This window comes from Pleurodeles waltl, chromosome 8, assembly GCF_031143425.1.
Source record: "Pleurodeles waltl isolate 20211129_DDA chromosome 8, aPleWal1.hap1.20221129, whole genome shotgun sequence".
NCBI lineage: Eukaryota > Metazoa > Chordata > Amphibia > Caudata > Salamandridae > Pleurodeles > Pleurodeles waltl.
This window is the reverse complement of record NC_090447.1, coordinates 8,488,033-8,511,503: the sequence shown is the minus strand read 5'-3', so window position 1 is coordinate 8,511,503 and position 23,471 is coordinate 8,488,033. Positions and strand designations below refer to the sequence as shown.

At 49.1% G+C, this 23,471-nt stretch overlaps 1 protein-coding gene across 1 annotated transcript in view; it reads right to left on the bottom strand.

Moving 5' to 3' along the window:
* LOC138249009 (tyrosinase-like) overlaps positions 1–130 on the bottom strand; it is a 108,735-nt gene extending 108,605 nt beyond the window's left edge. The window contains exon 1 of the mRNA XM_069203066.1: positions 83–130. Coding sequence (XP_069059167.1) covers positions 83–130 — 48 coding nt within the window. The remainder of the gene's footprint in view (positions 1–82) is intronic.
* Between the last annotated feature and the right edge of the window lie 23,341 nt (positions 131–23,471).

Below are 23,471 nucleotides of genomic sequence, written 5' to 3'. Positions count from 1 at the left end.
CTGCTGTCTAATGCAACAGAGAAGTTCTGCTCTAGAACCCTGTCCTATCACAGCAATGTGAAAAGCAGGCAGTATTACTCACCTGGCAATGTCCAGATCCACAGACTAATGCTGTTATCCTGTGCTGCATCTTCGCAGATCATAAATTCTTCAAAGGCACTTGGAAAAATTGTGATACCAGAAAATCTAAGAATCTGGAACTTTGAAAGGGACTACATATCCCAGACTGCTTTGTGGCCCCAGGAGGCCGGCATCTTACCAGCACCTGCATCCACTTGACCAGACCAACGAGCGCTATATAGCGCGTGGGGACACTTCGCGACGTGGGACGGGCCTGGAACTTTGAAAGGGACTATATATCCCAGACTGCTTTGTGGCCCCAGGAGGCGGCCATCTCACCAGCACCTGCATCCATTTGACCAGACCAACGAGCGCTATATAGCGCGTGGGGGCACTTCGCGGCGTGGGACGCGCCTGGAACTTTGAAAGGCAGTAAATATCTCAGACTGCTTTGTGGCCCCAGGAGGCGGCCATCTCACCAGCACCTGCATCCACTTGACCAGACCAACAAACGCTATATAGCGCGTGGGGGCACTTCACGGCACGGGATGCGCGGGCGAAGCATGGGCCAAGGCCGGGCTCTTCCACGCCCATCGTAGCCCGCAGGAGTCTGGGCTCGGCCACCCACCTTACATTTTCTCTAGGCAGGCACCGTTGACTCTCGCCACTATTGTATCTTCTTGTAGGTGTATCATTGAACTAACTTTTTATAGAACATTTATCCATCAATTATAGTTCAATGGGCAAAAGGAAAGCAATTAAGGGTGGGGCGGGGTGGTGTCAAAAACTAAGCGGAAGAGACATAAGCATGTGGCCAATAACTGTGTTAAGGACAGAATTGACAACCTTCTTGACGATTGTGAAGGAATCTTAACCTCCCCAGACAGCGGCCCCAACGGAACTGGGGGAGAGTGCTCCCCTGTCAGGAAGGGCGGTGGTCCCAAGAAAATTGCTGACATATTTGTAAAACGTGGCCAACAGGCCATAGCCTCCACAGGGCAGGGGAAGGGTAGGGATATTATCACCCACGCTCCCCCATTATCAGCGGATAAGCCTCCAACTGATCCCAGCGACCCTATTCAGTGCATCAACCGCTTTACTCCTTTAATAAATATCTCAGACTCACAGGACAACCCTGGCGCATGCATCAGGGTGGGTGGGTCAGTATATGTAGATGTAAATGAGCACTCAGCCCAGTCCAATGCACAGCATATGTTATGCATACAAGATTTAAGGAGGGAGGTGTCAGAACTTAAGTCTATGGTTAACTCCTTAATTGCAATAGTCAAGCAGCTAATTTCTCCAGACACAACGACTTCCATAAATCATCACCGCAATCCAGTGCCAAACCACTCAGGTACCATGACGAAATTGTCCACAACACTAGCAAATAGTTGTGCTGACCAATCTTTAGCTGATGCTAAGATCAAGAAATTGGATCAGCCCCCTCCACCCAATAGCTTAGGCGCAAGGAAGGCATTTGATGCCTGCTATCAAACTACACAATCTACAAGGAATATTGCCCCTAAATACACTCCACAACCCATAATTGACCGACTCCAACCTACAAGCACTGTTCTAATGGTCAATGTTCCTAAGCTACACCAACTGGCACAAAGAGAAGGGGGAGATTCCATTAGAATTAAGGCAATTCATTGGATTTGCCACGTAAGAGGCTGTTACTCTGTAATACGTGAGGATATAATTGATGCAGTAAGAAGGCCCGACGTAGGCACAAACTTTGACATTCTACAGTTGACATTCAGGGATAGGAGCATGGTGGACAACCTGGTGGCCCTAGATGCAAGGACAAGTGCTCCAGGGCAATCCTGTATCCAGTTCAAATATCCTAGTACACCTGTATACTGTAGGGCTCGTTCCATCCACTGCCCAACAGGTAATCCATCTGCTCTCAGCGAGAATGATTGACTTAAAGCATCATCTGAAATACATGCTGAACTTCCCCCTGACACATATGAAACAACTGTGTCTGGTCTGGCTGTAGTCCCTAATATTGCCTCCGCAAGCACTCACGTTTCTTCTCCTTACAGATTCCACCAGATTACTGGGGACTCATTGCATAGCCGTGATAAGATTGTATATTCTTTCCCCGGTGAATCTCACTTACTACAGATAGCAAAGCATGAGAATACTGCACCTAGGACCAGGTCAGGTCCACCTGATGGCTATCATTACTGGATGCAGGATTCACTGGGCAATAGTGAAGACAACCCCTCTTCTCCCAAGCAACCTCATCTGTTAAACCACAGTTTGGTAACCAAACTCTCAAATATGTCAGTGGACAGGGCTGTCCTTTCAACCACCGGGTACGACTTGTCTCATGGAATGTGGCAGGTCTGAGATCTATCCTCCCCCTCCCGTCCTTTACCTCCTTTATTGAGGAACACAACATATGTCTTCTTCAAGAGACATGGTCGACCGACCACTCTTTTGAACTGGCTATTCCAACTTTTATATGCGTGCTCTGCCCAGTACCAGGGGCAGGCCCTCTGGGGTCTAGCCATCTGGACTAGAACATCACTAAACTGCCATATATCACAACTATCCATTGATTCCCCCGACCTGCTAGGTCTGCGCCTAGCATTTGGGGCTGATGCAGTTGTGTTTATTTTTAACATCTATACCAGAGAGCATGGGGGGCGGGTTTCTAAAACCCTCTGCATTCTGAAGGCATTTCTGCAAAACTGTCCCTGGCATTACAAAATTATTGTGGCAGGTGACTTTAACGTCACATTTGAACCTCTTGACTGGGATGATCTTGGGTCCACCCATGAGGAGGATCAGGTATGCTCTATCCCTGCCCTGGATATCCCACCCATTAAAAGGTGGTCACAAGTTGCTGTTCAAGTAAAATCATTGACTATGGCATTTAGACTTAGGGCATTCAATGGCAGGACCAAATCAGACGTAAAGGGTTGTCACACGTATAACACACCAGTAGAATTGATTATTGTCGACATAAGATTATGGCCTTTAGTTATTGACATGATGGTTATTGAGAGATCTGAAAGTGACCATAATCCTCTGTCAGTCCACTTGTCAGCTTTGAGCAACCACCTGTCCATGATCAACACCTCAGTTAAAGCACCAAAGGGAATCAGTCTGGTTAATGACAAATGCCACCTAAAGTGGAACCAGGTTCTGGCTCGACCTACACTCATTGACGCTGCTAACAACACCTTGAGGACCACATTGACGGGCTTAGAGGTGGGCTCCGCAATCCCCAACGAGGAAATAAGCTTACCTCACACCACATGTTTCAAGGGTATTGTGGCCCTCTTCTCGGCTGACATAGCCTCTGATAGTAACAGGCCCAAGGGTGGGCATCGCTGGTTTAACAAAGAGTGCCGCTCCTCAAGCAAGCACTTAATCCAAGCCATCAAATGTAAGGATGTAAATGCAATTAGCTCAGCCAGGAAGTCTTACAAATTAGCTATCGACAAAGCTAAACATGAACAAGACGACAAGTGGTGGGCTGCACTTAGTGACGCTGCACAAGAGAGGAATTGCAGCACATTTTGGTCCCTGGCAGCGCGCGGTCCTGCACACAGCAAATTGAATATTACAACTAATATTGCACCAAAGGACTGGGTAGACCACTTTAGTGGGTTGTATTCTTATAACCACGTTAGTTCTGCCTCTATTTTCCCAAGCGGACATTGCATACTCTTTAGGCTCTCTAAAGCATAGTAGGGCACCTGGTGCGGATGGTGTTCCAGCAGACCTATTTTTAACCGATATAGCAATCTGGTCAAGATAGCAATAGCAAATGCAATAGCATCTGGGGCGCCAATCCCTGAGTCTTGGAAGGGAGCCATTGTTGTCCCAATCTTTAAAAAGAGGGACAGAAGCCTCCCCAGTAATTATAGGCCAATTAGTTTATTAGACTGTGTGCAGAAGTGTTCTGTCATTGCCTTCTGGGCAAGATTCAAGACTGGATGACAGAACGAAACATCCTTAGTCCCCGCCAGGCAGGTTTTCGCAAAAAAATATTTACCATTGAGCAAGCCCTTAGGTTTCTGCTCTTATACTGGAAAACCATTTTTATTGGTAAAAGGAACCTATATGTTGCTTTTGTGGACTTAAAATCCGCATTCAATTTAGTACCCCGTATCAAGCTGTGGGAAGTTCTTTCCCTAATGGGAATCCCCGAGCACATTCTTGTATTACTAACTCGGCTCCATGAGGGTAATTATGCACGCATCAGGTGGGATGATAGGGGGCAGAAAACTGACAGAATTCAGGCGTTAAGGGGTATGCGGCAAGGGTGTGTCCTTGTCCCCACCCTGTTCTCCCTGTTCATAAGTTATATTGTCCCCTTTTTACTCAGACTGGAAGCTGACGCGCCATCGCTAGGCACACAGAAAATTCCAGTCCTGCTCTTTGCAGATGATACACTCCTGATATCCAAGACCCCAAGTGGATTACGTAAACTTCTTGTGTGTTTTGAGGAATTTTGCTGCACACAGGGACTTGAAATCAATGCCTCTAAAACGAAATTGATGATACTTAATCCACACAGATCATTTAGAGGAAAGTTCACTCTTGAGGGAACTCAACTTGAAAAGGTTGGCACTTTTAGTTACCTGGGCATAATGTTAACTGAAAAAATGTCTTGGAAATCACATATCGCAAAGCAAGCACTGAAGGTAAAGCAAACAACGGGGGTCTTAACGAAGGACTTCAATCTTTCACATACTAAACCAATGCCCCGCAATCCGGATATATGAAACCAAGGCAGTAAGTTCAGCCCTTTATGGAGCTGAACTTTGGGGCTATGCCAAAGCCCAAGAAATAAAGGTTTCTGAAAATAATTTCTTAAGAAATCTAGTGTCCCTCCCACCAAGTACTCCATTGTTTCCCCTTTTTAAAGATCTAGGCATGAAGCGCATTGACCACAATGCCGCCTATGTCCCCATCTTAGAAGCTGACCACTCTCATAGTATCCCCTGGTTCAGGCACATCAAGGGGCTATTTTACTCTCTTGGGCTTAGAGAACGTTGGGATTCCCCAACCACTACTTCCTTCCCTTCAAAAAGTGATCCTAAAAAACTGTACTGGCATATGGTAGACTCTGAAGACATGAGGGTTGCTCTACACTCTACACTATCATGTGACTTCACCAACCTAAAAGAGACGTGCAAATAATAGGCTTTCTGGGACATAATCACAGTGCCAAGAGAAAGAAAGTTGTACTTCCAGTTCCATATTGACACCCTGTCATTAAGACTATTTACTAGTCGCTGGTCATATGACAAAACAACCATCTGCCCTGCTTGTAAAACACCCATTAAAAATCTTCCTCACATCCTATTTGTCTGCCCTGCATACACGGCCTCACGCAGGAAATGGCTGGCCCCGGCTTGTAGACTGCTGGGAGTTCACAGGACGGACTTAGCTCTCCGAATTCTTAGATAAGACACTCGCCCTATGCTAGTGATTGCTGTTGCCAAATTCCTTGGGGCAAGTTGGATTGTCAGAGGGAAACATCTATCTGTATAATGGTTTTAGCAAGAATGTATAAACTTACTCTGGGAGTGTATTTAATTTTATTTAATTTTATTATTTTATCTAATCAAATGTATTGTATATATTCTATTTAATTCTGTGTAATTATTTATTGTTGCTGTGCTTTTGTGGCTCTTGTAGCCGAAATAAAGTTTTTTTGACTGACTGATTAAGATGCAATAAGTATATGTTGAAAATATCACTGTAAAAATGATATAAAGGGGGTCATTACAACCCTGGCGGATGGTGTTAAAGGTGCGGTAATACCGCAAACAGGCCGGCGGACAAAAAAAGGGAATTATGACCGTGGCGGAAACTGCCAACATAGACAGCCACTTTAACACTCCGACCGCCACGGCGGTACAGACAAACAGCGCGGCAGTCACCGCCAACAGGCAGGCGGAAGACAGTGTACCGCCCACAGTATCACAACCCGCCAATCCGCCACCTTTTCCGGGGCGGATTCACCGTTGATAAAAACACGGCGGAAACAGCTTTTGCAATGGGAAAACGCTCACCTTAATACACTCCACGAGGAAGGAGGCCACCATGGAGCCCGAACTACAAATACTCCCTGCCCTTGTCTTCCTGCTCGTCTACGAACACCAGCAACGGCGGCGCCGAAGACAACAGTGAGTACTGCACCTACGACATAGGGGTGGGGGAGGCAAAAGTCAGGGGGACACACACGCAACACCCCACCCCCACCCTCGCACATTACAACACACACACCAATGCATTTCCAAACATCACAGTAACAACCCACAATCCCCCCGGAAGAATGCAAAGACAAAAGGAAATCAGTTCAAACATTGTAATGTATCAAAATACAGTTACCAAATATATACAGATATATATACACATTCTAACTTTTATACATTACGAGAAGTAGTGCGGGTATGCACATATCAATGTCCGTGCACCACTGGGCCCAAAATGAATGGGCGAGGCCCACACTAGATACCTTTCCACAAACGGAGAGAACACTGCAGGGGCATCAGATAGAAATACAACAGGCACCTCAGGGGGAAGGAAAGGGGCGGGGCACCTCAGCCGGATTACAGCACCACGCCAGATCCACGACGGGGCTCCATGCCCATTGATGTATCCTGGGGAGTGCAAAGCCACAGTCTCTCAAGTCTCTACAGTGGGTGGGTTGCCCACTGTACCATCCTGGGGAGTGCAAAGCCACAGTCTCTCAACTCGATAACAGTGGGTGGGTTGCCCACTGTACCATCCTGGGGAGTGCAAAGCCACAGTCTCTCAAGTCTCTACCGTGGGTGGGTTGCCCACTGTACCATCCTGGGGAGTGCAAAGCCACAGTCTCTCAAGTCTCTACAGTGGGTGGCTTGCCCACTGTACCATCCTGGGGAGTGCAAAGCCACAGTCTCTCAACTCGATAACAGTGGGTGGGTTGCCCACTGTACCATCCTGGGGAGTGCAAAGCCACAGTCTCTCAACTCGATAACAGTCTCCACTGGTTCTGGAGGGGGACTGGTGCCCAGAGTGCTTCATCCTGTTAAGGACAGATGGAGTGGATGCATGTCTCCACTGGTTCTGGAGGGGGAATGGTGCCCAGACTGCATCAGGCTCCCCGTGACGGTTCCTGTTCCGTCACTGTCCCAGCTGCACATGGGATGACGATGCTTGATGTGGCGGTTTTGTCCCTGTCCAGCGGTGCTTTGGCATGTCAGTCTCTGCCCTGTCGAGCAGTGCTTTGCCCTGTTCAGCGGTCTTCACCATGGCGGTGTTTTCCCTGTCCAGCGGTGCTTTGCCATGGCGGTCTCTGACCTGTTCAGCGCTGCTTTGCCCTGTTCAGCGGTGCTTTGCCCTGTTCAGCAGTCTTCACCATGGCGGTGTTTTCCCTGTCCAGCGGTGCTTTGCCATAGCGGTCTCTGACCTGTTTAGCGCTGCTTTGCCCTGTTCAGCAGTGCCTTGCCCTGTTCAGCGGTCTTCACCATGGCGGTGTTTTCCCTGTTCAGCAGTGCTTTGCCATGGCGGTCTCTGACCTGTTGAGCGGTGCTTGCCATGGCGGTCTCTGACCTGTGCATTGGTGTGTGGCGTGACGGTCCCTCATTGCCCAGCGGGGTTGTGGCTGCGGGGGCCCTCCTGGGCACTGACTCTGGCGGTGGTCTTCTGACCAGTGGCGATACTGCTGCCCTCCTGGGCACTGACTCTGGCGGTGGTCTCCTGACCAGTGAAGATACTGATGCCCTCCTGGGCACTGACTCTGGCGGTGGTCCCCTGACCAGTGACAATACTGCTGCCCTCCTGGGCACTGACTCTGGCGGTGGTCTCCGGACCAGTGACGACGGTGCTGGCGGTGGCGTCCCGGCCGCCGGGGAGGATGGCGCCCTGCTCCGCCGACTTCTTCTGGCCCTTCACCACCTTTGGAGGAGTCACAGCTGACTCTGCAATCCCCCTGGGACCCTTGTGAGCAGTTTTGCCGCCAGGAGTCTTCACCCTGTCCCGTTGGCCACTTTCCAACTTGAGGTGCTTTATAAGGGGTGGACTGGCAGTGCTTTGGCTCCATGTCACACTGGCTGCCCTGGTGGCCGGTGCACTCCACACACCTTTAACACGCACCACTGGTACTGGACTTTTTTTGGCTGAGGTGCTACTACAGGACGTATCAATTGGAGGGGTGGGGGTGGGGGCAAAGAGGTCAACATTGCTGAGGAAGAGTTGCTGACGAAGACAGGGATGGGTAGCTGGAGGGGGTCTGGGAGTGGAGGAAGAGGAGGTGGTTGTAGGAGGTGTAACTTTAGGTGATTTGGGTACAGGTGCAGGTACTGGAGGCTGTTGTGAGGTGGATGGATGTTGGGTGTGTGGGTGCCCGCATTTGTGTACTTTGGGAGGGGGTCTCACAGACACACTGGGAGTGGACACAGGGGACGTGTAAATGGTAGTGGGGGTGGTGAGTGCAGGTGAGTGGGGTGTGGTGCTGGGTGCTCTGGTGCGAGTCCTAGTGCCTGTAGATGTAGTGCATGCAGGTGAGAGTGTAGATGACACTGGGAGGGAGGAGGGAGACGACGAGGAGGGGGACACAGTGGAGGCAGTGGATGTTGCTGTTTCTATGTGGGTGATTCTTGCGTGAGTGCCTGTGGGTTGTGTGGTGCTTATGTTTGCCTGAGCTACTTGTGTGTGTTGAGGTGTATGCATGCTTGTTTGATGGTGTGCTTAGGATAGGCTGGGGTACAGGGGATTGGGTCTGGCTGGAGGAAGTTGGAGGGGGGAGGCTAGACACAGGGACAATGGCTGCCATCAGTGCTGAGGCCAGAGATTGCAGGGTTCGATGAAGGGCAGCCTGACCAGAATGAATGCCCTCCAGGAATGCATTACCATGTTGCAACTCCCTTTCAACACCCTGGATGGCATTCACAATGGTAGACTGCCCAACAGTGAGTGACCTGAGGAGGTCAATGGCCTCCTCACTGAGGGCAGCAGGGGTGACAGGGGCAGGGGCAGGGGCTGAGGTACCTGGGGCGAAGGCGATGCCCACACTCGGCTGTACCTCTAGAAGTGGGGGCACAGATGGTGCCGCCACCACAAGGAAGCTCCCATCGGCGGACGAGTCCGTGTCGCTGTTTGGTGATCTGGTGACTGACGTGAAGCTCCCCTCGCCCTCCGTCCCACTGGTGTATTCAGAGTCCGTGGTGTGGCCCTCCATGGCCATGTGGGATACAGCTCCCTCGTGCTCCGGTGCCACTGTACCTCCGCCTGATGATGCTGATGCACAAAAGAAAGGGAGAGCAGAAAAAGGGGGGGGGGATGACAGAAGAAAGACAGGTTGAGTGCATGGCTTACCGCTACAGTTGGCGGACAATACAGACACAGCAGCCCCCTGGACTACGCCGTGCTCTTGGCCTCTACAGATGCAATTCCTGGGATCTGGCCTACATGGCTATGGTGGACATCTGCACACATAGATGCCACAGGGGCATGTATACCTGTATTTGCCACTCTACTGAGGTGGGGTGGAGTGCCACATGGCCTGCATTACGGAGGGGCCTAGCCTATGTAACTCGCCCTGGCCTAGGGAAACCCACAGCCCTCCTCCCTCACCCAGACACCTCCACTGCGCGCAAAGTCCCCAGAATGAGAGTGTACTCACCCCCTTGTGTCTGCTGTGATGCCCTCAAGCGCCCATCCAACTCCAGGTAGGCCACCGCCAGGATCCGGACCATCAGGGGGGTCATGGTGTGACGGGCACCCCTCCGACGTTGGGAGGCCATCCCCAGCTGAGCCTCCGCCGTCTTCTTGCTCCAGCGGCGAATGTCCTCCCATCTCTTCCGGCAGTGGGTGCCCCGTCTCTGGAGGACCCCCAGGGTCCGGACGTCCTTGGCGATGGCACGCCAAATGTCCTTCTTCTGGTGGGCGCTGACCTACATGGCATGTACAGGGGAAGAAGAGAAGTCATTACCAACTGCACAGTCGTGGTGAGTAGCCCCCATCCCTACCCTTGCCATGTGGCACATGCATTCACAGTCCTTCATGTTCCCTGAACTCTGCCCCCTTCCAACTAACATCCAGCCCTCTCCACCCAGGCATAGCCCATACAACGTGCTCCCTGTGTACTTACCTGTTGGTCTGGAGGACCGTAGAGTAGTGTGTACTGGGGGAGGACCCCGTCCACAAGCTTCTCCAACTCCTGAGTAGTGAAGGCAGGGGCCCTTTCCCCAGACGCAGCAGCCATTGTCTCTTCCAGACCGAGGTCACAGCAGCACTTGCAGTGTAGGTCCTCTCCTGTCGAAGATCAGGAATCGAGTGATTGAACAGATAGAAAATGGCGGTCACGTCTGCGGCGGTGACGTCTGCGGCGGTGCGTATCATCACCGCCGGCGCACTTCATCACTGGTTCCTGGGACCCATAGAGTCCAATGTTAACCAATGCAGCATTGCGCCGCGGTCTACGACCGCCTACCGCGACGGTGTACAATGCCAGCGCAGATACCTCACATCCCATTGTCCCAGTTTAGAGGTCAGGCAGCCGCCATTTCAGGGGCCCACATGGCTTCATTTTCTACTGCGTCACACATACCTAGGGCTACACTCAACACACATACAGGAAGAGTTTTGTGTTTGGTGTCGTGTTCTGTGTATCTGTGGGTACATACCTGGGAATTTGTTGACTCTGTGGTCGCTGTTGTCCTTCCTAGGCGCCGTCAGCTGGGACATTTGAGAAGATGGCGGAATCCTCTGGTGTACCGGTCGCTGGTGGACCTGTTGACAATGGAGGAGCGACATTTAATCATCACCTACAGGTTTGACCGTGCCACAATCCAGGAACTATGTACCCAGTTGGAGCCAGACCTGATGAATCCGCCAGCCCACTGGAATACCCCCTGACGTGCAGGTGCTGTCAGTGCTCCATTTCCTTGCAAGTGGGTCTTTTCAGACAACAGTGGCCATGGCATCAGGGATGTCCCAGCCTATGTTTTCCAACGTGTTGTCCAGAGTGTTGTCTGCCCTGCTGAAACACGTAAGGAGCTACATCGTTTTCTCTCAGGTGGAGGATTTGGCTACAGTGAAAGGTGACTTCTATGCCCTTGGACATATCCCCAACATCATAGGTGCTATTGATGGCACCCATGTAGCTCTGGTCCCCCCCCCCCACAGGAGTGAACAGGTGTACAGGAACCGGAAGAGTTATCATTCTATGAATGTACAGATGGTTGGCAGACCAGTACATCTCCCAGGTAAATGCTATGTTCCCTGGCTCTGTGCATGACGCCTACATCCTGCGGAATAGCAGTATCCCGTATGTGATGGGTCAACTCCAGAGGCACCGTGTGTGGCTATTAGGGGACTCTGGTTACCCTAACCTGTCCTGGCTATTGACCCCAGTGAGGAATCCCAGGGCCAGGGCAGAGGAGTGCTACAATGAGGCCCATGGGCGGACTAGGAGGGTGATCGAACGCACCTTCGGCCTCCTGAAGGCCAGGTTCAGGTGCCTCCATATGACAGGTGGTTCCCTATTCTACTCACCGAAGAAGGTGTGCCAGATCATCATCGCCTGCTCGATGCTTCACAATCTTGCTTTGCCACGCCAGGTGCCTTTTCTGCAGGAGGATGGTCCAGATGGCGGTGTTGTGGCAGCTGTGGAGCCTGTGGACAGTGATGAGGAGGAAGCTGAGGAAGAAGACATAGACAACAGGGAGTCAGTCATGCAGCAATATTTCCAGTGACACACAGATGAGAACATTTAATTTTACTATTACATTCACTTTCACACTTCTACCTATATCCTGTCTGTCATTTAGTAGCAGTATTTGGTAACTGAGTTGTACCTTTCCATTACGGTTTCACAGGTGTGGTTACCAACGTGTGTCATCTGCTTGCATCCTTCATGGACTTGTGATGTGTGACATAGGTATGTTGGCTTTACAATTGAGAACGCATTTTGACACTGTCATTGATTATACAAATTTAACAAATCACAGACTGACTCCAGATTTTTTTGTGCTTCAAGGGTGTTTATTTAAGTGCTCAAAAATGGAGGGGGATTGTAAATTGGTGATGAGGGATGGTGGAGGAATGTCCATGGCAGAGTCCAGTCTATTGGTCACACAGGTGCACTGCCCATATGGGCATAGGAAGTGGAGCTGGGGCAGTTTAAGTATGGACAGGGTAACAAAGTGGGACAGTGGGAGGACAATCAGGGTGGTCTCATTTCCTGGCGGGGGTCCTGCCATCTTGCTCTGTCCTGTTCCTGGATCTCAGGGACCGCTTGCGGGGTGGTTGTCCGTCTGCAGGGGGTGGGGTGCTGGTGTGGTGGTCCTGTGGCGGGGCTTCCTGTCCACTAGCGCCGGCGGAGGTGGTGGGCAGTTCATCGTCCAGGCTAGCGTCAGGGGCCCCTTGGAGTGCCACGGTGTCCCTCATGGTCTGCTGTATGTCCTTCAGCACCCCTACGATGGTGCCCAGGGCGGAGCTGATGGTTCTGAGCTCCTCCCTGAACCCCAAATACTGCTCCTCCTGCAGGCGCTGGGTCTCCTGAAACTTGTCCAGGACCGTTGCCATCGTCTCCTGGGAGTGGTGGTATGCTCCCATGATGGAGGAGAGGGCCTCGTGGAGAGTGGGTTCCCTTGGCCTGTCCGCCCCCTGTCGCACTGCAGCCCTCCCAGTTCCCCTGTGTTCCTGGGCCTCTGTCCCCTGGACCGTGTGCCCACTACCACTACCCCCAGGTCCCTGTTGTTGTTGGGGTGGTGGGTTATCCTGTGTTCCCTGTAGTGGTGGACACACCGCTGATTGACGTGTCCTGGGTACGGAGGTATTGGCCCGCCGGGTGGGTGCTGTGCTGGTGTTACCAGAGGGTGGAAGGTGAGGGTTGGGCTGTACCTGTGCAAGGCGAACCGACTGTCCCGAGGCCCACGATGGTCCGGGCTGATCATCAGGATCCAGTAGGGCAGAGCTGCTGTCGTCACTGTGGCCTCTTCTGTGGGTGGAGTGGAGATGTCTGGACCCTTCTGTGTGGTGACGTTCTGTAGTGGTCCTGCAGGGATATAAGAGCATGATTATTGCATTTCTGTGTGTAATGGTGTGCAATGGGTGGGTGTGCGTGTACCCTAGTACAAGCATTCCTGTGTATGGGTTAGTGTGATGATGGTTAGGGGGTTGTTATGGGTATGTGCAGTGAGCATGCTTTGGTGTGGGTGACCATGCTTAGGTGTGGCATGCAGGGCTTGGTGTTGGGATGAGTGGGTTGTGTTATTAGGACATTAGTGAGGAGTTGGAGTGATAGGGGAGGGGAGGTGGTGAGGGTGGGGGTGTGTGATAGCAAGCAGGTAGGGTGGGGGATATGATAGTTAAGATTTGACTTACCAGTGTCTATTCCTCCATAGACTCCTCCCAGGCCCTCTGGATGCATGATGGTCAAGACTTGCTCCTCCCATGTTGTTAGTTGTGGGGGAGGAGGTGGGGGTCCGCCGTCTGGAGACCACTGAACGCACCTTCCCCCGTAGGTCATTCCACCTCTTCCTGATGTCCTCCCGATTTCTTGGATGCTGTCCCACAGCGTTGACCCTGTCCACGATCCTGCGCCATAGCTCCATCTTCCTGGCTATGGAGGTGTGCTGCACCTGTGAGCCAAATAGCTGCGGCTCTACCCGTAGGATTTCCTCCACCATGACCCTGAGCTCCTCCTCGGAAAACCTGGGGTGTCTTTGGCGTGACATGGGGTGGTGTGGGTGATGTGTGGGATGGTGTAAGTGTTGATGTGTGTGGTGATGTGTAGTGGTGTGTGGTGTTTTGTGCGTGGAATGTTGTATGGGTGATGGTGTTGTGTGCCTCTGTGTGGTGGGGTTCTCAATTGCTGTGCTCTCTGTCTCTCGGCTTTCTCACAAATTCTGGTCGTAGGGGTTTGTGGGTGATGTGGGTGTGTGTTTTATATTGAATTGGGTGTGTGGGAGTGGTGTTTGTATGTGTATCAGGTGTGTGTATTTGTAATTGTCCAATGTGGCGGTGTTTTGGAGATGTGTGTGTATTTTGAGCGCGGCGGTGTGTACCGCCAATGGAATACTGCGGTTGAAAGACCGCTGAGTGGATTCGTGGGTCGTGATAGCATGGGCGTGTTTCTGTTGGCGTGATGGTGGAGGAATTGTTTTCGCCAGTTTATCACTGACCTTTGGTGTGGCGGACTTGTGTGGGTGTCTGAATTTCGGCGGATTCCGAGATGTGGGTCATAATAGCTGTGGCAGAATTCTGCGGCCGCGGTGGTGTTTGGCGGTCTTCTGCACGGCAGTAAGCGGCTTTTGCCGCCAATGTTGTAATGACCCCCAAAGTGTCCTTAGTCTTTTTAAAGCAATAAATGTCCCTTTCAAGCACAAAGTGCCTGGTTTGCGTTCAAAATCTCCACAAAGAACCACAGAGGAAGAGAAACATGGAAAACAGGGAGGTGTGCGTCGATTTCTCAGGCCGCAAAAAGTGATGCGTCATGTAATTTTCACACAGGGGCAGCTTTGCATTGATTTCCGGCGCTCGGTCGTGGATCCTCTTCGGTTTGCGGGGTTTTCGGATGCCCCAGGGACGATGCGTGGATTATAGGCACTGACAGGACGAAGTCACAGGGGCTGCTTCGATCTGGTGGGCGTTGCGTGGAAATTTCTACCACAGGGCAGGCGCTGAGTCGATTCTTATCTGGAAGTCGGGCTGCGTTGTTCCGGCTCAGCTGTGCATCGATCCAGTGGGCCGTGAGTCGAATTTCCGGTCGCTACGCTGGCGCTGCATCGATCTGCTTGTTGCAAAGTCGGGCTGCATCGTTCCGGTTCGGCATGCGGCGAATTTTTCATCGCGATGCAGGCTGTGAGTCGTTTCTGACAGGTTGTACGTCGATTTTCACCTCACAAGGAGTCCTTCTTGTAGGGATGAAGTCTTTTTGGTCCTGAGACTTCAGGGAACAGGAGGCAAGCTCTATCCAAGCCCTTAGAGAGCACTTCTCACCACAGCCAGAGAGCAGCAAAGCAGCAGGGCAACAGCAAGGCAGCAGTCCTTCACAGAAAGCAGACAGGTGAGTCCTTTGGGCACCCAGGAAGTTCTTCTTGGCAGGATGCAGGTTCTGGTTCAGGTTCTCTTTTCCAGGAAGTGTCTGAGTGGGTACGGGCGGAGGCCCTGTTTAAATACCCAAATGTGCCTTTGAAGTCGGGGAGACTTCAAAGAGTGGCTTAGAAGTACACAAGGTCCCCTTTCAGTTCAATCCTGTCTACTAGGGTCCCAGTAGGGGGTGTGGCAATTCTTTGTGTGAGGGCAGGCTACTGTCCTTTGATCCCTCCCAGCCCAGGAAGACCCATTCAAAATGCAGATGTATGCAAGGGAGGCTGAGTATCCTGTGTTTGGGGTGTGTCTGAGTGAATGCACAAGGGAGCTGTCAACTAAACCCAGCCAGACGTGGATTGTAATGCATAGAAAGATTTAAGTGCAGAGAAATCCTCAGTTTCTAAAAATGGCATTTCTAAAATAGTAATATTAAATCCAACTTCACCAGTCAGCAGGATTTTATATTACCATTCTGGCCATAATAAATACGATCTTCCTACTCCTTTCAGATCAGCAGCTACCACTCAAACATTATATGAGGGCACCCCAACGTTAGCCTCTGAAGGGAGCAGGCCTCACAGCAGTGTAAAAACGAATGTAGGAGCTTTACACTACCAGGTCATGTAAACTACACAGGTACATGCCCTGCCTTTTGCCTACACAGCACCCTGCCCTATGGGTTACCTAGGGCAGACCTGAGGAGTGACTTATATGTAGAAAAAAGGGAGTTTTAGGCTTGGCAAGTACTTTTAAATGCCAGATCGAATTGGCAGTGAAACTGCACACACAGGCCTTGCAATGGCAGGCCTGAGACAAGGTTAAGGGGCTACTTAAGTGGGTGGCACAATCAGTACTGCAGGCCCACGAGTAGCATTTGATCTACAGGCCCTGGGTACATATAGTGCACTTTACTGGGACTTATAAGTAAATTAAATAATCTAATTGGGTATGATCCAATGTCACTATTTTTAAAGGAAGAGAGCATATGCACTTTAGCACTGGTTAGCAGTGGTAAAGTGCACAGATTCTTAAAACCAGCAAAACCAGTATCCAAAAAGTGGAGGGAGGCAGGCAAAAAGTTAGGGGTGAACTCCCTAAGGCTGTCAGGTCTAAAAACTCCCATCAATTTTAGAATAATCTGAATGGAGAAGCACTCTCTCCCCATACCCATTATGTATGCTATTTACCTTGGCAAGAGGTGTCAGCGGTGGAGGCAGTTCCTCGATTTACTCTACTATACTAATGGTAAACTCCCCTCCGCTGGAGTAGTTTGCATAGTTTTGCCACTCTGTGCTTCCCCTGGAGCATGGAGTTCGTCAAAAACTGCCCACCACCATGTGGCAGAGTTTACCAGTACCCACTCCTTACCATTACACCTACATAGTACTAATAAAGGCATGACTGCACATCAACGCATGGAGAAGAGAACTTGCAGCAACACCAACAATAACGTGTACAATAATACTACAAGCAATCCGTAAGCAGCAAAGTAGCTGCACATACACACTTGTACAGTAACACCAATAGTGTCAACTGTAGTGGAGAAGGACCTTGTACTCTGCCAGATGATGTTCTTTAGTCCCATGTGGGCCATCACTATCCTTGCCAGAGGAACCATGTTTCTAACTGCAGCCACACCCTGTGTGATGTCACTCAGCTGTCAGCCAAGCCTCTATCCAAGTGCACATGTAGCCCTCATCGGGGTCACTCTGAGTCAAAGTTTTGCAGTGTCCGAAAGTTCAAAGATAATTAGCTTTCAATCACCAGCGCGGATGCAGCAGAGCTGTGGGATCCAGTGTGGTACGGTGGTATTCCTTCTCCTAAGGGCAGTGTCCTGGTCAGGTCTTGATATTTTGCTACAATAATGTGGTATTGTGTTGTCTACTGGTGCATCTATCTACTAGGTGCTATTTAACAAAAGGTGAGCAGTCAGTCTAATTCCTTCTCTTTGGGTCAAACGCATGATTTAGATGCTTTCTTTTCTGCAGGGCATCAATATCATCATGCCCTGACACAGAATGCAAAGCAGACATGAATCCTCACATACCTAAATCTGGAAACTAAAAATCTCATCAGTTGTGGCTTTCAAAGAAACAGGCAAATCTAATGGTAGTTCTGCTTACCATCGCAGCACACAGAATATATTTCTTTATTTAAAATTTGATTCTCCGAATACATTTATCAAGATGCCAGATCGTGTTGTCCAAAGACTTCTGGGGGACTCAGTAAGGAAAGCATTTTGCAATGAATCAGTGACAGAATTCAAATTTGTACACCCTAAGCTTGTTAGATTGGAGCTGCAAACTGTATGAATCAGGGCTGTCAATGAAATCTGTGACAGTCGAGCAGAGTGGAAGCTTGATGCTGCCTCATTACAAGAAATACAAATGTGCTGGCCACTTGCACTGACACCTCAATACAGTTATTAGAGTATGTACCTCGATTAAGGTTCAGAATTGGGGTGCTCTCACCATGAGCAGGACCATGTGGTTATGGGCAAGTGAAAGAGTAGTTTGATTGGATACATTTTTGGACATATTTTAAACATATTTTAGTCACGTTTATCAGTGAACAGTATGCTTTCAATGTTCCACATGTTTGGGTATCCAGCACCACATTCCAAAAAGAGGATTACAAGCAACACGAGTGGTGGGTGGAACTCTGCGGAATTTCATGGAGTTCTTATAAAACACTGCAAGCTCTGCCTTCCCCTATACTACACATACCTGTCACCTTTGGGAGAGGTCTTAGTGTAGAGGCCAATCACTCTACACACCCTACTACACACACCTGTCATGTGTGAGAGAGAGATCTCAGTGAAGAGGTCAGTCCCTTCACCCACATCCTACTATGGACATCAGTTGTGCAAGAGAGGGTTCTAAGCAGAGAGGCTAGTCCCTCCAGATACACTACTATGTAAACCCATCATCCAATAGAGGGATATCAGCTGAGAGGCCAATTTCTCCGCAAACCCTAGTATGCACACACATCATCCAAAAGAGATGTCACAGTGAAGAGGCCTGTCCCTCCCATACCTTGCTACACACATTCATCACCCTGGTGAGATATATCAGCAGAAAGGCCAGTCTCTCCATACCCTACTATGCACGTTTGTGATATGATATAGAGGTCTCACTGGAGAGGTGAGACCTTTCCCACACCTTAGTATGGACACCCATTATTTATTAGAGAGGCATAAGTACTGTGCTGAATAAAATACTGATTCTTTCCTAAAAATGTTGCCATCACAGGGGACTCTTGCGGGATCATGAAAAGTAGAGAGGAGTAGGTGAACTCTGAATGTCCTCTACTATGCACAGTCATCACTGTGGCAAGCAGTGTTACTTTAGATGTTATTTATCAGAGTCTACTATTTACACCCATCATGTTGGGAAGCGATCTGAACAGCAAGTTAAGTCTCTCACTACACCCTGCTATACACACCCATCATCCAAGAGAGGGGTTTTAGTGGAGAGGGTAGTCCTTCCACATACCCTACTATGCACACCCGTCATCTGAGAGAGGGGTCTGAGTGAAAAGGCCAGTCCCCCTACACACCCTACTATGCACACCGTCATCCAGGAGAGGGGCCTGAGTGGTGAGGCTAGACTCACTTCACACAATAAAATACATCCTTATCACCCTGTGGTGGAGTATTAGTGGAGAGGTTAGTCCCTCCATATACCCTACTAAGTACACTTATCAGCCCAGAGAGAGGTGTCAGCAGAGATGCTAGTCTCTCTCCACACCCAAATACACACACCTGTCATCCAAGAGAAGGGTCTCATTAGAGAAGCTCACTCTTTCTACACACTCTACTACACAAATCCATGATATAAGACCAGACCCTTCCCACACAATAGTATGGACATCCCCCATTCACAGGAGAGGTGTTAGTATAGTAGCCGGTCCTCCCCACACTGTACTGTGCACACAAGTCATCTGAGACATAGTTGTCATTAAGAGGTCAATCTCTCCTCACACCTGTCATCTAAGAGAGGGGTCTCATTAAAGACAGAGCAGTCTCCCCAGTACTCTACTATGCACATCTGTTACTCTGGTGACAGGTCAAAGTATAAAACATAGGGCCTGATTTAGATGTTGGCAGAGGGGAATACCTGTCCGTCATAGTATCATACCATTGTAGCCTATAGGGATCATAATACAGTGGATAGGATATCTGCCACGATTGTGAAGGAGTATTACCTCTGCCAGGATCTAAATTAGTCCCTCAGTCTTCCCCACACCCTACTATGCATGACTATCATCCTGGGGAGAGGAATCAGAGACACCACTCCCTCTCCACACCCTACTATATACACCCATTATCCTGTGCTAGGTGTTAGAGAACAGGTCTGTGTCTTTTCACACTCTACTACTTATTGGTATGAACATGGCGTGAGAAGTCAGCACGGAGGCAGTTGTTTGACACAATGTGCATACATGCGCATCACCTTGTTGAGAAGTGTGAGTGAAGAGGACAATTACACACACCTCTCATTCTGGAAAGAGAGGACAGTTCCTGTCTATACATTACTATGTATAACTGTCACTGTGGGAGATCTATGTTTGAATGCATATCAGTTACCATGGAAAGCGTTTTTACTAGAGAGGACACTGTCTTTTTACATACTACAATGACACATGGTGTCCTGGGGAAAGATCCCAGTAGAGAAGTCTATGATTACCTATATCCTAATATGGATATTCCCCTATGCACACGTGTCATTTAGAGGAGACATATTAGGACAGCCACAACTCCCTCTCCACATATTATTATGAATACCTTTCTCCATTGAGAGAGGTCATAGTTAGAGGTAAGTCTCTTTCCACATTCAACTATGCAAATCCATTATCCATCACAGACTTCTCACCATAAAGGTTGTTTCCTTCCCACACCCTAGTTAAACACCTGTCACCCTGGGGAGAGCTGTGAGTAGAGAGGTAAACCCCTTCTCACACATTATTTGCACATCCATTATCCAAGAGACAGGACGTAGGAGAGGGACCAGCTTCTCTACTATGCATACCCATCATCCAAGACAGATGTGCCAGCAGAAAGGCCAGTTCCTCCCCACAGCCTACTATGTCTACCTATAACCATCAAGAGAGAGGTCAGTTTTTTTCCCATAGCCTGCTACAGACCCTTGTTACCCAAGGGAGATGTGTTAGAGACAGGCCACTCCTTTCCCACAAATTACTGCACATCACTGTTGCTCTAGAGAGAGGTCTCAACCCTACTGCACATCCTTATTGTCCTAGAGATAGGCCTTAGTGGAAAGGACAATCACTCCCTACACACTACTGTGTATGTCTGTCATCCTGGGGAGAGGGGTCAGTGGACGTGCAAGTCCCTTTCCCATTTTCTAATATACATGGTTATTGTCCTGGAGAGAGGTGTCAGTGGAGAGGAAAGTACCTTCTCATACTTGTTATGCAATAGAGAGGGCTCAGCTATGAGGTCAGTCCTTTTCGACACATTACTATGCATACTGCTGGGGAACAGTGTCAGTGGAGAGACAGTCTCTCTTTATACTCCATTATGCACACTGGTCACCTTGAGGTGAGGTCTCAGTGGAGAGGCCAGTCCCTTCCTACAGCCTACCATACACAGGTGTTGTCCTAGAGAGCGGTGTCAGTGAGGAGCCCAGTCACTCCTCACACCCTACTATGCACTCCTGTGATACTGCAGAAAGGTCGGGAGAAGGAGGGCCTTAAATATTGACGCTAAGCCTGCTTAGCACCATTTTTTAATGCCTGGGTCAGGGCAGGCGTAATGGGACCTGGAGGCAGATTTCCATGGTCAGAGACAATGGAAATTCACCACAGGTGCTCTTCCCTGTCCCCAGGGACACCCCCACCCACCACTACCCACACCAGGAGGTCACCCACAGATGGGGGACACACCCGAAGGTAAGTCCGGGTAGGTACTTTTTTTTTTCTGTCCAACGCCACTCGGGGGCCCTGACTTGGACAACCCTGCACAGCACTGGCCCCAATGGCAATGCCCAGGGGATGTTTGTCCCCTGGGCATGGCCATTGGCGTGGTGGGCATGGCTCCTGTCTTTACTAAGACAGGAGCCATGTACATGGGGCTTGTGGGCCAGAAATGGCTCTACACTGCTTAGAGGCAATATTTTAGCCTCTAAACAGTGTAGAGCCGTAATTTGGCACACAAGCCCAAGTTCCCCCTACGCCTTTCAAAGGACGCTAACAGGGCCTTAGCGTCATTCCTTAAATATGGTGCCCGGCCGGCGTCTAGGAATGGTGCTAGGTGCCGCTATACTTTTTGCCGCAAACCTGCGCTAATGCAGGTTTGCGGGAAAAAGTATAAATCTGCCCCTGAGTCTGCACCTTGTTAAAATGTGCTCTGTTCAGAACTGTCACTAGAGATGGGTTTGTTTCTAAAACCAATCTTAATGTGGTTCACTCAAAAGGTCTTTGAAGAGAAACAGGTTTATAACAAAATCCTCTAAGGGCCAGCATTTAACATGTGGAGTAGTCTGAGCAGAGAGGCCGTGCTGTCATAAAAATTGAGTATTTACCATGTAATCAGAAAAAAGGCACCTTTCATCAAAATCTACCAAACAGACCCTGCACCCACTTAAAATTGTATAACAGGAGGGCTAGTGTTTCTCTGGTGGTTTCTCCACGGATCGTTTACCCTTTCAGATGTCCCTAGAGACATTTCTGATTAAAAAGTGAATGAAACACCCTGTTTACTGTGAGAAAAAGCTTTCTCTAGAGAGATGGATTTATTAATAAAGCTTTTCACACCCAGACTCCATCCTTAAAAAGGACTTACAAGATAGGCCATTTTACAATAAAAAGGAAGCATTTAATCTGTGTATACATATAGGAAAATGAACCCTTCTTTCATCAAAGTCTGCCATACAGAATATGCATTGTCTTCAAATGTGAAAATACAAGGTCTAGTGTTTTAATGGAGCTTACTCCACGGGCACTTCATCCTTTTTAGAGGTGTCAGAAGAGAGATTGCTGTTTGTAGACAAATGGCCTCACTTCGTCTTTGGTGGTCCCACCACGGGACAGCCAAAGCCACAGGGATGACGCAACTGTCATACAGGTGGCATCTCCCCAAGTGTGTTACAATGTTACCACTGGGCTGACTGGCAGGAACATTGTATTACACGTTTCCACCGGGCTGACTTGCGGGAACAGTTCTATGATATTGCCCTCAGCTCCTTTAAGGTGGCTTCATTAGTGAAGGCCTTCACACCCACCTTTTAACCTGTAGAGCGTGGTCTGTAGAGATAGTGTGCTGTTATAAAAGTGAACCATTCACTCTGCATGGACATGTATAAGAAGGAGGTACTCTTTCTTGAAACTCTACTACAATCAACCTGTACTCTGTGTAAATCTGGTAGGAGAGGGCCTAGTATTTGTCTGAAACATTGTACAGTAACTCTTTACTCTATTCAGAGGTCTCAGTAGAGACATTGCTGTCTGTAAACCTTTTCATAAACCAAGTTCTCTCAGAGGAGATGCCTAGGTATAAGCCTGGATTACTCATTAAAGCTTTTTACACCAGCATTCAACCTGTTCAGACCTATTAGTAGAGAGCAACTGTACTGATAAAAGTGAGCCATTCACTCTCTGTAGTATTGTATTACAAACCTTCACTTTTACATCAAATGTTACTATCCTCAGTCTGCCTTCTGGTAATATGTACTAGCACAGGGGGTAGTGTTTGTCTGAGACTATCCACGCCCCTTTAACTCTGCTCAGAGATATCAGCAGAAAGCTTTGTAAAGCCATTTAACACAGGAGATACAAGTTCTATATGGTCTTCAACACAAAGCCTTAGCCCCCCGTTGAGCTGTCAGTTAGAGAGATCGCTGTCACATGGTAGTATCAGATAGGATCACTGTTTTGTCAAATTCTACAATACAGAATGTATTGCAGGCTGAAATATACTAGCACAGGGCCTGGTTATTCTCTCAGTCCTTCTACACAGACTACCTATTGTGCTCAGAGATATTGTTGCAGAGGGTGGTCTTACTGTAGAGGAACTAAACACAGTATTTATTCAGAGATATATTGACAGACAAGTAATTTAACAAAAAAAGAAGCATTTAGCTTGTATACACTTATTAGAAAAGGAGGCCATCTTTCATTAAACTCAACCAAACAGAATCTAATGCAAGGCCTAGTATTTCCATGGATCCTTCTACAGAGATTCTTTATCCTCTTCAGACGTGTCAGTAGACAGATTTGTAAACTGAACCAAACAGCCTCTTTGCTACGAGAAAAGATCTATAGAGATAGATGGCTTAATTAGTAAAGTCCTTCACACCCACCTTTTAACTTGCGGAGAGGTGTCAGGAGAG